Genomic DNA, 17647 nt, shown 5'->3' on the forward strand with positions numbered 1-17647 from the left:
TTTTTTTAGTCCATATAAATAACACTTGAACATCCACTGTGTATCGAGTCCAAAAGGCACTTTTAAAAAAACGTGCGCTAAAAGTTCAAAACATTATGATGGCATACCATTGGTGAACGCAGACAATGGTTTGAAGTGAGGGGAACCACCACCGATAAGATAAAGGCTTACCAAATAGTTTGAACCCAAAAGACATTATGTTCTATGAGTCAAACAAGCTTGTGTTGACAGGCAACAAACTGGTTGCAGGCTTGAAAAAGCATCAATGACTGAACCAAAAACATCAGACTATCCCTGGAATGGCGATATTGATTTACATACAGTATGGTGTGTGTGTGTGTGTGTGGCGGCAGTGGAGTCCTTTCCGGCGTGTTTTGTCTCCTTAGACATCGACATCTATGCCACAAGGAATTAAGACAGTTCTGAAGGCAAAAGGGGGTCCAACCCGGTACTAGCAAGGTGTAAAGTGGCCAGTGAGTGTATATATTCCAAGCCCTGCTTCTTACACTGCGAATGTGTAGCACCAAATAACAATAACCCACACCTAGGGACACATTCGGATAAAGTGTTCATGGCTGTTTCCTATTTCTTTCCAACAGTTCCCTCCACATATTTATAGCACTTACCCTTTGAGTAGCTTTCTAAAGAAGTTCTGAGAGACATATGAATATTGTTGACATTTTGGATACTTGGATATTGTGCTGATCAATATCTTCAATACTTTTTTTTAACTATATTGACCTGGAACAAGCATGTACTGTAGTTCAGAAAACTTAAAGTGAAGGCAGAGTTCCAAATTTATGTACTTCTTCCTAGTTGGCAAAATTACCGAATCAGTGTGACAGCCATGCAACTAGTATTTTCAGAAAAGAGAAGGTCTACAATGATAGCCGCTATACTTCCTCAGTACACGTTTTCCTTTTTAAAGGATGTTTTGTGGTTTACAATATAAACAAAGTCTGTGGTTTGCATAACAGACGACATAGGGTGCCACATCATATCTCTGTTGCCAGCACTCCAGATCGCTGCTTGAGCTTTTTAAAATTCCTTTGTAGATACTGACATTCTGAGGGTTAGCAGTTGGATAAGCATAGCCACGCCACTTACATGGCAATGCCCCAGCATCAATTGGGAGGTGCCTAATCTTCCCATACAAGGAGTTTGTATTTTGGGGAGATGGGTCAATAAATAAATGTCTAAAGCCCTGTACACACGATCGGTTTGTCTGATGAAAACAGACCGATGGACCGTTTTCATTGGACAAACCGATCGTGTGTGGGCCCCATCGGTTTCTTTTCCATCGGTGAAAAAAAATAGAACATGTTTTAAAATTTTCCTATGGATAAAAGATCGTCAATGTGGAAATCCATCCATCAATAATCAGTCAAAAATCCATGCATGCTCAGAATCAAGTCGACGCATGCTGAAGCATTGAACTTCATTTTTCTCAGCATGTCGTAGTGTTTTACGTCACTGCGTTGGACATGGTCGGATTTTTGACCGATGGTGTGTAGGCAAGACTGATGAAAGTCAGCTTCATGGAATATCCGATGAAAAAATCCATCGGATTAGATTCCATCAGATATCCGATCGTGTGTACAGGGCTTAACTGCAGCCTTCAAGTGTTACTAAACCCAGGACCCTGCATTCGCTATACCTGGTGTCCCACAGTACACAGAACATGGAAATGCAATCATTTTAGTAAACGTACACTGCTAAATACCTTTTCTCATCAGAAGTCGCTATATACTGCTATCAGTGTCTGCTATCAAGCTTGTAGGAGGAGTTTTCATACTGCACTGACTGTCCTATCAGGATGCAGGACCACCTGACCCTCTATCTGGACAGTGCTGAGTGGCTCTGTGCTGATCACATGTACCCTCCCAAGAAAAAAAACTCAACAAGTAATACACACCAAACTGAGCATGTGCAACCTGACTCCAGTAACTTATCTGGACATGTTATGGAAACAATGCAAGAAGAGGAGGATCTGTGCATACAGGATCAAATGGTCTTTTTACACAATGCAGAGTATAATGAGCATGCTTTACTGCACATGCAGACTGATTTTACTGTTGTGGGTTTAGTAACACTTTAAAGCTAGTAAGAAATGGGAAAACAGAAATGATTGCAGGTTTTTAATATTAAAATGGTAGTAAAGGCAAAACAAACTCTTAACGCTAAACCTACTCTCAGCCCCATTCTAAGCCTAATCTATCTAGCCCGAAAAAATAGCTATACTTACCTGTTCTGCAGGCATAGAGCTACTATGGAGCTGTCTCTCCTGCACATTCCTACACACTGAAGCTGGGGCTGACCTTTCAGTGTGGAGCTGGACCGGAGCGGCTGCAGAACAGGTAAGTATAGCGATTTTCCTCTTTACAGGGCTAGATAAATTAGGCTTAGAATGTGGCAAAACACATCCCCGACATTGTGTTAGGTGGGCAGCACCTCCCGCCAAATGCAACATATTCAACTGAAAGGAGGATGCAATGCACCTGGCTGCGTTGCAATGGTGGTTGGTTTTTAAATCCAGAAATGAGGACACTGTATAACGTTTCGTCACCACCTGTCAAATGTCCTCTAAAGAATAATCCAATGCAGATCACTCTTCAGGTGGCTCACTAGTATAAACAAGGCCTCACTTCAGTTGTTTTTTTCTCTTCATCCTTCGAGCCTTGAAAGTTTTTTTTTTAAAATCACCTATGTGTTGTGAAAATAATTCATCTGAGAATTTAATCCAGCTTTTTAAGATTACCCTGAACAGTTTGAGGAATCATTAAGTATTAAAGAGTATTTATTAGCTTGATTGCATATTTTGTTTAACCAAAAGTTTGTGCACTCAAAACACATTCAGTTATGATTATGTTCACACATGCTGTTGCTCTGTATAACAGAATGGTAAAAATATAACTAAATAGTAACAAAGTGATTTTTACTTCCATAATTATTTTCTGACAATCTAAAGACTGCAAGTAAAAAAAAAAATGTCAAATGGGTCATGTATTTAGTTTTAATTGCAGCTTATGGGGGTGGGTAAAAAAAAGTGTTCCCATTTATTATATGGTAATCTAGATTTCAAATTGTAGCAGGTGGATTTATTGATAAGCAAAATGCCTGTTATTTGTCGGTATTAAATCAGCAAGCTTCAGTCTACTGCCTGCTCAGCTGTTAGTGAACATCAGAGATATGCCTAGTGGGATCTTCCAGTTCTGATTAAATTGAGTTACTCTCTTGTGGTTTGCTTATGATGACTCTGAATAATTTGGCGAGAAACAGCGTAATGTACAAAGTGTAGCAAGTCGCACAACTAAGCCAGGATACGTCTTTGAGCGACCTGAAAGCAAAGTGTAATCTACAAGGGTTCTTCAAAAAGTTTCCACACTTTTTTATATATATATATATATATATATATATATATATATATATATATATATATATATATATATATATATTTATTGAGATTTGAACAGTACAATAACATAGAGCTTAATAGCTCTGAAGCAAGCTTAAACAGACAATTTAAGTTTGATCATGGGTAAGGGACAGGCATGTACTGGCCATAGGGACTACAGGGAGTTTCCTGGTGGGCCGATGGCTCAGTGGGCCGGTTTCAGTGACAGCTTGTCAAAGTAATGGCTGCGCAGCTCGCCCTCCACTTCATGCAGTGATGTGAGAAGGATGAGAAAAATAAAGAGGAAAATAAGTGAAATAATAAAAGAGGTGAGTGAGGACTCCTTATGTTATGCTACTTATGTTTTTTTTCACAATTGTGTATAGTTTATATACTGTTTTTGTGCTTGTTTGCAAACTTAAAGTGGGCCGGTCTGGATGAAGTCCAGGGCCACATTTTGGTCTCAGTCCAGCCCTGGTAGGGGAGGATGACAGGGGAGACATATCATACCTCCCAACTTTAAGGCCAGGTTCACACCTATGCGAATTGAGTGCGGCTTAAACCGCATCCAATTCGCAGAACATTTTAAAATACATTGTTTTCAATGAGGCTGGTTCACATATGTGCGATGCATTCGCACTGCGCATTGCCTCCAAACCGTGTGCGGTTTTTATGTCTTGCGGTGCGGCTCAGGTGCGAATTCAAGCCCATTATCTTCTATGGGTACGCAGCTGAATTCGCAGATGTGTTCAGTTCTCTTCAGGAATTCTCTCATTCAGCTCAATACACTTCTCCCCCACTCTCCTCTCACCCGGAACTTCTCCCAGGTCTCCAAATTCGCATCTAAAACGTTGCTAATCTGCTGAACACTTCTCTTATCTCTCTGCAGAGATAAGAGAGCTGAAATTCGCACCGCACTAGTGTGATTCCGGCCTTAGAGATGGGAATGAGGGACATCTACCAGAAAAAGCATGCAGGCATAGGGCACACCTCTAGCTACACCCTCTTAACCACTTGGGATCCGCGCTATGGACGAAAGATGTCAACAGCGCGGCTCTCAAGTGCCAAGTGGACGTCTTTGGACGTCCTGTTGTTGTCATTCCCCGTGCGCGCCGCTGGGGGCACGCAGCGGGGAAACAACGTGCATGGCGCATCGCTCGGGAGCCGATGCGTGTGCCTGGCGGCCGCGGTGTACACCAGGTACCTGCGATCGGCGGTGACAGCAGGGACGTGGAGCTCTGTGTGTAAACACAGAGCTCCACGTCCTGTCAGGGAGAGAGGACACCGATCTTTGGCCCTTGTACATAGGGACACAGCATCGGTCACCTCCCCCAGTCGGTCCCCTCCCCCCCACACAGTTAGAACATACCCAGGATACACATTTAACCCCTTCCTCACCCCCTAGTGTTAACCCCTTCACTGACAGTCACATTTATACAGTAATTAGTGCATTTTTATAGCACTGATCGCTGTATAAATGTGAATGGTCCCAAAATTGTGTCAAAAGTGTCCAATGTGTCCGCTGCAATATTGCAGGCCTGACCAAAAAAATAAGAAATCGCAGATCGCCGCCATTACTAGTAAAAAAAAAAATCATAAATCTATCCCCTATTTTGTAGGCGCTATAACTTTTGCGCAAACCAATCAATATACGCTTATTGTGATTTTTTTTTTAACAAAAATATGTAGAAGAATACGTATCGGCCTAAACTGAGGGAAATTTTTATTTTTATTTTTTAAAATTGGGATATTATTATAACAAAAAGTTAAAAATATTGTGTTTTTGTTCAAAATTTTCTGTCTTTTTATGTTTATAGCGCAAAAAATGAAAACTGCAGAGATGATCAAATACCACCAAAAGAAAGCTCTTTTTGTGGGAAAAAAATGATAAAAATATAATTTAGGTACAGTGTTGTATGACCGCGCAATTGTCATTCAAAATGCGTCAGCGCTGAAAGCTGAAAATTGGTCTGGGCACGAAGGGGGTTTAAGTGCCCAGTAATGAAGTGGTTAAAGGAGAATTGTACAAAAAAACTGGATTTGTTAAACCCACAAGTGCTTTTTTTTTACCACTACTATTCCTTTATATTGGATTTTTGAATTTACAAATGTAGCAATTTAGAAATCAGATGAAATGTTTAGGACTGGGAAACACTTTTTGATAAAAAGTGCATTTTATATACATCTATATAGATCAGACCAAAATGGGGGACAAATAAGGAGGAATGAGGGACAGAGGGACATTGTTCCAAATCGGGGACAGTCTCTCAAACGGCGACAGTTGGGAGCTATGGACATATTTGCCTGTAAACAATCATGACATCACATTTTAAAACAAAACAACATATTTAACATTAGTACCTTCAGGAGTGGAGGCAACGTTTGGTGTATCTAATTAGTGGTCTCAGAGAATGGCATCACTACAATAATATTGTCAGAAAAGGCTACTTGTTTTGGATAGAACAGAATATTCGTCGCCAAAGAGCTTCATGAGGTTGTGGCTTTTCTAGGGTGGTAAGAAAACGGAGAGGTCAGATAAGTTGGACAGTTTAAGGTTACCTAGGGAATTGGTGAGCTTTCGTTTAAGATACCAGTCCTTAAAGCGAAATGGTTGCATGAGTCCCTGCAGATCCCTCTGACTGAATGTGACCAATAAAAGCAACAATCAGCGCACAAATAATACAGTTAAACTAAAAATATTGCAAGCTGAACACAAAAAAAGGTAATCGCGACCTCAAATGTAGCAAATGAAAAAATATGTAAGTGCAGCGCAATAAAAGTTCATATAAAAGTAACTGAAGATGACACCCAGTGATACAGCAAAAACTCTTCAAACGAAAGTGATGTAACCTCCACCAACAAGAGAAATGCTTCCTTACCAGATGGGATGGACCATTGCGTTAACAACTGGTCAAAACAGCTTGGTCTCACCATAGGAGAGAATACACGGATGGATCCAGCCGAGTGGTAAGTAATCCGATCAGATGGGATGGGCCATTAACATTACCAACTGGTCAAAACAGCTTGGTCTCCTATGCTGAGACCAAGCTGTTTTGACCAGTTGGTAATGTTAATGGCCCATCCCATCTGATCGGATTACTTACCACTCTGCTGGATCCATCCGTGTCTTCTCTCCTATGGTGAGACCAAGCTGTTTTGACCAGTTGTTAACGCAATGGTCCATCCCATCTGGTAAGGAAGCATTTCTCTTGTTGGTGGAGGTTACATCACTTTCGTTTGAAGAGTTTTTGCTGTATCACTGGGTGTCATCTTCAGTGAATGTGACCGCCAAATATTTACGCCATCTTGCAAAAAAACGTGAAGTAGAGCGAAAGTTCAGTACAATGGTGTCCAACCTTTCCAGGTAGAAGAGCGATAATATAGCTTGTTTCACGGAAAGGTAGATTGGGTGGTATGGTTTGATCCAATAGGACACGATAGTCCTGCGAGAAACTAGGAGACATATGAGTCCATTGTGGAAAGTTGAGTGGTCCCACTGTTGATGATTTGGAAAAGGGCGGTTCACAGCCAAACAGACACAATAAAGGCTTTTTTGATATCCGAGTCTTACTGATTTTAAAGATGAAGGCCAGCACAGAGTCCCAGTATGTAGTAATGGTTGTGTTAATAACCCTGTGCTGCCAATATACAGTATAGCTTCTAACACGGCTGGTTGGAAAAAGCAAAAAACAAATGGGTGTATAAGTGTAGCGCTTAAACAATACAAAATGTGATATCAAGTATTGTATACAATAAACAAATGAGACAAATAATAATAGCTAGCAGTAACTAAGTGGTGATGGCTCACTGTGACATGAACAATCAAATATAAGTCCCAAGTACATCAAAAATCTGCTGGAGATGTCAGAAAGAGGAGGGCACCATGATACACATGTTTTGGAGCTGTCAAAAACTAAAAGAGTTTTGGAATATGGTCTCGGACATTACTCGAGAAATCACCGGGGTAAATCTGGGAGACAGACCGGCAGCATATCTATTATTTGATATACCAATGTCTCTGGAAAAATATAAGCAATCTTTGCTAAGACATCTGTTAACAGCGGCGAAGGCCTGTATACCAATATTATGGAAGAGTACTGCTCTACCAACAAGGTCACAATGGCTTAGCAGGATAAATGAGATTCAGTTGATGGAAAATCTAACGATGGGAATCCGAGAACGAGAGGAGGAATATCGGAGGACTTGGACTCCATATTCGGAGTACAGAGATCGGAATCCCTAGAGAGGGGGGGAGAGAGAGAGAGAAATTAGGATTCTTTTTTTTTTTTTTTTTTCCCCTATTTTTGTTTTTGCTAGAGGGGGGGAGGGGCTGAGGAAAGATGGAAATTATTCTGATTAAACCTATAGAAGATGGTAATTAAAGGAAGTATCAGATAGTAATGTAATCAATGGGAGACTGGGCTGATATGGTGTAGGTTGTGGAAATCGTAAATATTTAATGTGAGTTGATTAACGGATGCTACAGATGGAAAATATGACAAATTAGCTGTATTATGTTTTTTTTCTTTTTGTGTTTTATGTGAAAAAAGGATAAGAAAAGATAAATAAAGAATTATAAAAAAAAAAATATAGTGTACCATAAAATAATGAACTAAAGTCCATAAATAAAACATTTAAAAAATGAATAGTCCACCAAGTGCCAGGAAAAATGAAATAAAGTCTAAAAATTGAAGAAGAGGAAGCAACTTCCAAGTGTTTCTTGAAAACACAAAATCATGACTTCTTGTGCAAAGTGTAATGACCCACCACCAGTAAAATTGTGGGCTTACTGGAAAGGATGGATTTAGGGGGACTTATGTCTCTGTGAATCAAAACAAGCATGTATGGAATAAACCAAGATGTCGATAACTGGAAGAAGCCTAATTAGATATACACCATGACCTCCGATCTTCGATGGTAAAGGTGCAGCAAAATATACAGTGGAAATTGATGCTGGATACCGAAACTTGTTCTCAGTGAATATCAGGTGAAGTTCTGCAGCAGCCAGACAACAACTACAGAAGGACCAGAATCAACCTGGAACTGTAGTAATGGTTGGGCTTTCCAGAGACGGAGAAGCAATGTAGGGCGTGATGGTGAGCACCAGGGGCAGTCCGCACTTTTTAAAACTCTAATATAAAAAATTGCGGAAACTTTTTGTAGTAACTAGAGCTTTCTGCTCTTTTCATTGCTTTTTTGGTGTATGTTGGGTGTTATTTTGATTTAGTTCTGTTTTTCTTTCTGCAGAAAAGGATATTTCCCCTCCAAATACATTATTTTTCCTGCTTCCATTGCCTTATTATATAGCACTTCACCAGGTTCCAACCATTCCATGTTAGATTCATGTGTAGAGAACACGAAATGACTCCCAATACGATGCAATACATTTATTTCCAGGAGATCATAAAAACAGATGTACAGGCATATGGCAAAGGCAGAAAAGGGTGACGTGTTTCACACGACTAGCGTGCTTCGTCAAAACCACCAGTTTAGCTTCATGTTTAATATGTTGTAAACCTGAATGGCAGCTAGGGGGTTGGTTTTGCTATTTGCTTTGCAAATGAATTTTCCTCAGAACTTAGTGAATGAGGTCAAGCTCTGCTGACTTCCAGTATTGTGTAAAACAAACAACCTTTTTTTTTACCTGCATGTGCTTGGGTATTTTTTGGAAAGTGAAACCTCACCACCATCACGCGTAAGGCACCAAGTGCCATAAGGTCACCGCGCACCTGACCAGTGGACAGACCCCCACCCTAGTTCCGGAGCTGGCAAATTAGTAATCGGCTGAGCTCTGCTCTGCTGGGCTGAACTGGGCTTGGGCGACTGGTCAGGTGAATTTGAAAGTGACTGCAAGAAGGGGGCGCGGAGGGGGAAGAGACTTGGAGGAGATCAGTGTGTGACAGCTCCATGCCACACAGAGTCTGTGGGGCAGTCAGAGACTTTGTGGGGAGGTCACTGATTCAAAGAGGGAACAGAGACCATAAGATAAGGGAAGACACTCATATAAAGGTTCCCCAGTTATATCCGTGTCCTCACTCCCCTCTTACATTAGCGAACCTGTTTACAGTACCTTAGTGTATTCACTCTGCAGACTCTGGTGTAAAGAGGAAATCTGATATAAGGGAGTCACTAGAGTCCCACCCCCCCACCTCCCCCCAATCAGAGTTCACAGCATTTCCCCTTAAATCAGAGTTTACAGTGCAAGGGGTCGCTTTGCAGACTGAGGTAAAGAATTAAATTGTGAACTTTTGATGTAAAAGAGGGTACTTTGGAGACCAGAGAACCTCTTACATCAGTGTTCCCCTTTTACAGTCCGCAGTGTTCCCCTTTACATCAAAATCCACAGAGTTCTTTCAGACTGGGGCCCTGCGCTGGCAGGACGTTAAATGTCCTGCAAGCAGCATCTTTCGGGCAGTGAAGGAGCGGTGTATTGACCGCTCCTGCCCGTTGAAATCAGTGAGAACCGCTGCCAAAACGCCTGCAAAGTGCCTCGGCAGCGGTGCTACACGGGTGCATGTAACCCTTTATTCGGCCGCTAGCGGGGGTTAAAGCCTCCCCGCTAGTGGCCGAATAGTGCTGCTAAAATGACAGTAAAGCGCTGCTAAATCTAGCTGCGTTTTACTGTCAACGCCCGCCCACCCCAGTGTGAAAGGGCACTAAAAGGCATCAGGATCAGTAGGAAGGGCCCCAGGCTCTGTTCTGAGAGGCCCTTTATGGTTCTAGTTATGCCTCTGGCCTACAGGGTTATACTTTCTATTCTGTATCCTCCACTTTATTTAAAACATGTTGGATATACCCATGTAAGTAATGATTGCCAAATAAAAAACTATTGTTGCCAGTTGTGAAAAATGCAACTTATTTTGTCAATTGTTTCTGCATTAGTGGTTTAGAAATATGTATATAATTGATAGAGGTGAACTCTGTAAAGAAAACCCTCAAAGTCCCATCTATTCAGTATTCCAAATTACATTTAGGATATGTGACTCTCAAAAAATAAAATTTTGTAGACTGGTATAAAGCCGCATAATTTCATTTTGTATGACAGACGTGGCCACAGCAAGCATATAATTAAAATTTTACCTCTTATCGCATTAGTTCAAATTGGACCTTCTGGAAATGTAATGTTTGTTGACACCTGAAATGTAAAAAATAAAAGCGAAAAAGCTTCACAGTGGCCTGACTGCATTCAGATGTAAGAGACATATTAATTTTTTATATCGTACAATAAATGAGGTCTCACTGCGGCATTGCTGGCCTTTGAAAGAAAGTTAATGGATATCAATACAATTAAAGTGGATGTAAACCCAATTCATGAAATTTTAGCTAGGCACATATATCTGCAGAATTTTGTTATCTATCTTCAAAGTCCTGTAGCTCTCTCCTCTGTTATCAGCAAGATATCTCCTGACAAATTCGTACACATCAGATAAAAGCAGCCTGACATTTCTGTCTGGGGAGGTTGCTATAAATGGATTAGCAGGGAGCTGGCCCTGTTACAAAGCACCTCTCAGGCCTCGTACAGACGGGCAAACATGTACGATGAAAACGGTCCGCCGGACCGTTTTCAGCGCACATGTCCGCCCGGAGATTTCTGTATGATGGCTGTACACGCCATCATACAGAAATCCGCGCGTACACGATACGCGGCGACGAGGCCGCGCCGTCGCCGCGAAGATGACACGGCGACGTGCGCGGCCCTGGCAGTTTAATGCTTCCACGCGAGGGATGGCGGCCGCTCGGACATGTACGGTAAGTCTGTACAGACGACCGTATATGTCCGACGGACAGGATTCCAGCGGGCATGTTTCTAAACAAGTTTAGAAACATTTGCCCGCTCGAAAAAGGCCCGGCGGGCAAATGTACGCTGGAATCCTGTCCGCTCGGCTGTACAGACGACCGAACATGTCTGCTGAAACTGGTCCGCGGACCAGTTTCAGCAAACATGTTCGGTCGTGTGTACGGGGCCTCATAGTCTCTGCCTATGATGAGAGGGGGTGTGTGCCTTTCCTCCAATCAGAAATGTTAGCTATCTTGACTGTATGCCCAGACATCACACTCTGGGGGTTATTTGCAAAAGGCAAATTCACTTTGCACTACAAGTACAAACTACAGGTGCAAATTGCACTTGGAAGTGCAGTCGCTGTAGATCAGAGGGAGACATGCAAGAAAAATAAAAAACAGCATTTTAGCTTGTACATGATTAGATGATAAAATCAGCAGAGCTTCCCCTCATTTCAGATTTATCCCTCAGATTTACAGCGACTGCACTTCCAATTGCTCTTTCAGTGCAATTTCAAGTGCAGTTTGCACTTGTAGTGCAAAGTGGATTTGCCTTTAGTAAATAACCCCCTGTGTGTAAGGCTCGATTCACATCTATGCATGTTGCTTTTGAGCGTTTCTGCAGTGCTTTTTGTGGTGCTTGCTGCTTTATGGGCATGTGTTTTTGCCGTGATCTGTATTTATTTTTGATCCTTAACAACCGATGAGTCATCAGCTGTCAGCGGGCTTCCCGTTGAATGTAAAAGAAAAAAAACAGGGTGGGGTCCCCCCCAAAATCCATACCAGACCCTTATCCGAGCATGCGCAAGTGTATGAAGTAGACATGAAAGATTTCAGAAGTAGTGGTCCATCTGTAAATGTGCAGTATTTACATTTACTGGAATTGGTTAAATTATAGTAAAAGGCTCCTAATGATGACACCTATGTCCTTGAAGGTTTTCATATGTCTACACAATGGGGTACATTTACAAAAGGCAAATAGACTTTGCACTTTGCAGTTCCACTCGTTTTTTTTCCCCAGAGTTCAGTGAATGTGGTAAAGATTATGGGCCGGATTCAGATACCTGAGCGTATCTGTCCGGCCGGCGTAATGTATCCTAGATACGTTACGCCGCTCTAACTTTGGGCGCAAGTTCCATATTCATAAAGAACTTTCACCCTAAGTTACGGCGGCGTAACGTATGTGGGCCAGCGTAAGCCCGCCTAATTCAAATGGGGATGTTGGGGGCGTGTTTTATTTAAATTTGGCTTGACCCCGCGTATTTTACGTTTTTTTTTTAACGGCGCATGCGCCGTTCGTGGAAACATCCCAGTGCGCATGTTCGAAAATCCGCCGCAAAACATCATTGCTTTCGACGTGAACATAAATTACGTCCAGCCGTATTCGCGAACGACTTACGCAAACGACGTAAAAAATTTGAAAACTCGGCGCGGGGACAACGGTCATACTTAACATAGGATACGCCACACATACCCCTCATATAGCAGGGGTAACTTTACGCCGGAAAAAGCCGAACGCAAATGACATTGAAAAATTAAAAAGCGTTGGGTGGTCGTTCGTTTCTGAATCGACGTAAATAGTAATTTGCATATTCCTTGCGTAAACAAACGGAAGCGCCACCTAGCGGCCATCCAGAAAATGCAGCCTAAGATACGACGGTGTAAAACACTTACACCTGTCGGATCTTAGCGATATCTATGCGTAACTGATTCTCTGAATCAGGCGCATAGATACGACTGAGCGCACTCAGAGATACGACGGCGTATCAGGAGATACGTCGTCGTATCACTTTCTGAATCTGGCCCACTGTTCGTAAAAAATACCCAATCAGGTGCAAAGAAAACAAAAAAAAGCAAGAGAGCTTCACTACATTCGCTAAGCTCTGGAGAAAATGGGTGCATTTGGACTTTCAAAGTGAAGTTTGTTTGCCTTTAGTAAATAAACTGCCATATCTTTTAATACTGTTCAAACTAACTTGATTTTGGAATCATATACTTAATAGGTACAACTTAGAGTTCAGCCATATACATGCTGTATGTACATACAATAGATTGCAGGAAAGCAAATTCAAATAACATACTTTATATAATTACAATATCCACACCCTTAACCTTTTTTTATTTAATTTATTTTTTAGGACTGGGAACCATGGGAAGAGGAATAGTCACGTCGCTATCAAAGGCAAATATCCCTGTCATTGCCATTGAGCAAGACCCACGTCAGTTGGACATAGGGAAGAAAGCAGTGAATAGTCTGCTAGAGCGTGAAGCTGAAAAATTTACACAGCAAGGATTTGCTCCTGGTAGTAAATTAGGCTCTGTTCACTTCACACTTGACTTTGGAGAACTTCAAGATGTTGATATTGTCATTGAAGCAGTCTTTGAAAATCTGGAGCTGAAAAAGGAGATATTCCGTAAACTGTCTTCTGTCTGTAAGCCTGACGCTTTCCTATGCACTAACACATCTGGACTTAATATTGATGAAATTGCATCTGTCACAAATCGACCAAACCAAGTCATTGGTACTCACTTCTTTTCCCCTGCCAACATAATGAGACTCTTAGAAGTGGTGAGAGGTCAGCAAACATCACTTGCTACCATCGCCACATCTATGAACCTTGGGAAAATACTGGGAAAAGTAGCAGTACTGGTTGGTAACTGCCCCTTGTTTGTTGGCAATAGAATGCTGGGCCCATACCTTGAACAAGCAAGTTACCTATTGGAAGAAGGATGTTATCCAGAAGATGTGGACCGAGCCATGGAAGAGTTTGGTTTTGCCATGGGTCCTTTTCGGATGATGGATCTGGCTGGTTTGGATGTTGGCTGGAGGTCTAGAACAGAACAAGGTCTAACTGGGGCCAAAGTTCCTCCAGGTACTCCTGCAAGACAGCGGCTAGGAAACAGGTATAGTCCCCTTGCTGACATACTGTGTGAATCAGGAAGGTTTGGACAAAAGACTGGTAAAGGTTGGTATCAGTATGAAAAGGTGGGGGGTAGAACTGCAAGACCAGACCCATGGGTGAAGGATTTCCTGCAAAAATATAGGAAAACTCACCAGATAATACAACAGCCTTCAAATCAAGAACAGATTGTGGAAAGATGTGCAAATGCACTTGCTAATGAAGGATTTCGCATCTTAGAAGATGGAATAGCTTCATGCCCAGAGGATATTGATGTCATCTACAACAATGGCTATGGCTGGCCTAAGTACAGAGGAGGCCCCATGTATTATGCTTCTTTTGTCGGCTTACCTAAAATGTTTAACACTTTGGAAAAATATTACAAGGCCAACCCAGATGTCCCAAGCATGAAGCCTGCCTTCTTGCTAAAGAAGTTGGCAGCTGTAGGTGGACCGCCCATGAAAGAATGGAGATCGCAGTTTGGAAAACTTGTGAACAAACTTTAATTGACTGGGCATAGATTTTACCTAGGGGCATTTTCAAATTACATAGTGATAAGCTGATATAGCGGTGAATTGATTGTTAATGGTAACTCTCTCCTTTTTAAAGATCAATATACTAGAAAATACAATTCTTGACTAACTTGCTAATTACAGGACTGACTAAGTAACTGGAATGTCTTAAGGTGTTAAGTTCATATACAAACAATTATTTGAAATGCTAAAAAATACACAACTTTAAAGTGACAATCTATTTTTATAGTAAAATTTTATTTTGAAATTAATCCTATTCGTGTGTAGTTATTTAAATGTGTGGCATGGTATCTAAATGCAGATTTCAAAGTTTATGAGCCTAAACATTGAAATACAAAATTCAAAACAGCAGTTGATAAAATAAAAATCGACAAACAATGAGGAGAGGTCACATGTATTGTATTTCAGTAATAAGCTGCTACTACATTAGAGGTGATCGTGAAACATGCTCTGTCACGTTGTACAAATGCTCTACAACGGGTAGGCAACCTTTTGAGCACAGTGTGCCGAAAAATGTTTTCAAAGAAATTGAGCATGCCGATTTTATAACCAAAATTTCAACTTCACACCCTCAATCACGAAAAATATATTTTATAAAGTAAATGCTGTAAACTACTTTAGTAAGGGGAAATTAACATCCTGCACTCTCACGTCTCAGATCAGCCCCAATTCCTGCAACTCCACAACTCCACTGTCCCCCCTGAAAATCTGTTTCACCACTGTACTACCCTGCTCCTCTGCCCCCACCACTGTAACCCCCTGCTCATCTGCTCCACCACTGTTATCCACCTGCTCATCTGCCCCACCACTGTACCACCCTGCTCTTCTGTCCCACCACTGTAACCCTCTTCTCAATGTGCCCCACCAATGTTCCCCCTTTCTCATCTGCCCCACCACTGTACCTTCATGCACATCTGCTCCACCACTAAACCATCTTCTTATCTGCCCCACCACTGTTACCCCCTTTCTCATCTGCCCCACCACTGTGTACCTCCTGCACATCTGTCCCATCTCTGTTCCCCCTGCTCTTCTGCCCCACGACTGTAACCCCCTGCTCATGTGTTCCACCACGTACCTCCTTTCTCCTCTGCACATCTGCCCCACCGCTGTAACCCCCTGCTCATCTGCCCACCGCTGTAACCCCCTGCTCATCTGTCCCACCAATGTACCTCCTTTTTTTTCTGCCCCAACAGTGAACCTCTCCTGCTCATCTTTCCCACCACTGTAACCTCCTGCTCATCTGCCTCATCACTGTATCCCCCTCCCCTGTTTTTCTGTCCCACCTCTGAACCCCATTCTCATCCCTCCCACCACTGCACAGCTTCCCCACCACTGTACCCCCTTGCTGTTCTGTCCCACCACGGTAACCCCCTGCTCATCTGCCCCATCAATGTACCCCCTTTCTCATCTGCCCCACCACTGTACCTCCCTGCGCATCTGCTCCACCGCCGTATACCCATGCTCGTCTGTCTCACTACTGAATTACCTTTTCATCTGCTCATCTGTCGCACCACTTTCTCATCTCCTCCACCAATGTACCTCCTGCACATCTGTCCCACCTCTGTTCCCCCTGCTCTCCTGCCCCACCACTGTAACCCCCCGCTCAGCTGCCCCACCAATACCTCCTTTCACATCTGCCCCACTGCTCTACCCCCCTGCTCATCTGGCCCAACACTGAACCCCCTGCTAATCTTGCCCAACACTGAATCCCCCTGCTAATCTTGCCCAACACTGAACCCACCTGCTAATCTTGCCCAACACTAAACCCACCTGCTCATCTGGCCCAGCACTGTACCCCCCTGCTCTTCTGTCCCACTGCTGAACCTCCCTCTCATCTCTTCCACCACTGTACCTCCCTGCAGATATGCATCACCGCTGTACCCTCCTGCTATTCTATTCCACCTATGAACCCCTCCTGCTCATTTTACCTGTGTCCTGGCACACTCATGCTGCTGATCCACCTCATGCATCCAGCCCACGTGCATGTATGTGATGTTGCATACAAGCATATAGAATGGATGCGCAGTGATGAGCTCAGGTCAGGGGCATTTTCTGAAAGCAGTGGGCCTGTGTACAGGATCATAAGTTGGGCTCCTGCAGCTGAGAAAAAGTGGTTGGGTGCACTAAATACTGGCTGTGGTTTAAAGAGTGCAGGGGTTCAGTAGTAAGTGACGCAAAGGTTCAGGAATAATTTCAACAAAGATCCCAGAAGCTCAACAGTAATTCCACGAACTGTCACCTGATTTTGGTTTTCTCAATCACAATGAAATCTCTTCTTTCTGAGATTGGTAGTGAGGATGAGCTCAGACGTGTTCGCAACTGCACGTGGATAGCCTGCCAGGAAGTCGGCACTGTGCTGCGCTAATCACAGGCAGTCAGACATTTCCCGATCTCTGCAGCTGCGGATCGCAAAAATGTCTCACTGCCTGTACTTGGCGCTCTGCAGTGCAGACTTCCTGATGGGCTCTGCGCGCTCGGTTGAGAACACGCCTGAGCTCATCCTTAATTGGTAGTGGCAACCAAGTGAATCATCTTCCTCCAGATGGTGGACGGGGCTAGCAGGATTGTGATTGGCTTTAGCAGTGGCCAAGACAGTCCTCCTCCTCCTCCTCCTGGAAACAGGGACTGACCCCCCTAGCAGAACTGCACCCTATCTCTTCCCCATCACAAAAGCTGATGATCACAGCTACAGCAAAGTTAGAGAACCAAACAATGTTCCCCCATCTTTTTACAATCTGTAGGGGGCACAGTGTCTTCCCCTCAGTGCAGGTGCGGCGTGGGAAGTTTGAAATTGTAATTGTAATGCATTAGTGTCTCACTGACACTTATTTGCGCTGCTCTGCTGATGGGGAGGGAGTCGAGTGCAGGCAAAAAATGTCTCCCCCCACCAATACAGCTTTCTTTTGGTGGCACTTGATCACCACTGGCAAGGTTTCTTCTTCACTAGCGGGCACTCATGAGGTATCACAGAAGAGGAGTCACTAATATGCAGCAATGGTGGACACTGTTGGGTGGCAATGATGGTTAGCACTGATGGCAAC

General features: G+C 42.9%; 1 protein-coding gene across 1 annotated transcript in view; it reads left to right on the plus strand.

The window, feature by feature from the left end:
• Positions 1-14857, plus strand: part of EHHADH (enoyl-CoA hydratase and 3-hydroxyacyl CoA dehydrogenase) — a 107371-nt gene extending 92514 nt beyond the window's left edge. Inside the window, exon 7 of the mRNA XM_040357407.1 lies at positions 13312-14857. Within this exon, the coding sequence (XP_040213341.1) occupies positions 13312-14579 (1268 nt within the window). The 3' untranslated portion in view covers positions 14580-14857. The remainder of the gene's footprint in view (positions 1-13311) is intronic.
• Positions 14858-17647: the final 2790 nt, after the last annotated feature.

The sequence above is a fragment of the Rana temporaria genome, chromosome 6 (assembly GCF_905171775.1).
Source record: "Rana temporaria chromosome 6, aRanTem1.1, whole genome shotgun sequence".
In the NCBI taxonomy this organism is placed as follows: Eukaryota; Metazoa; Chordata; class Amphibia; order Anura; family Ranidae; genus Rana; species Rana temporaria.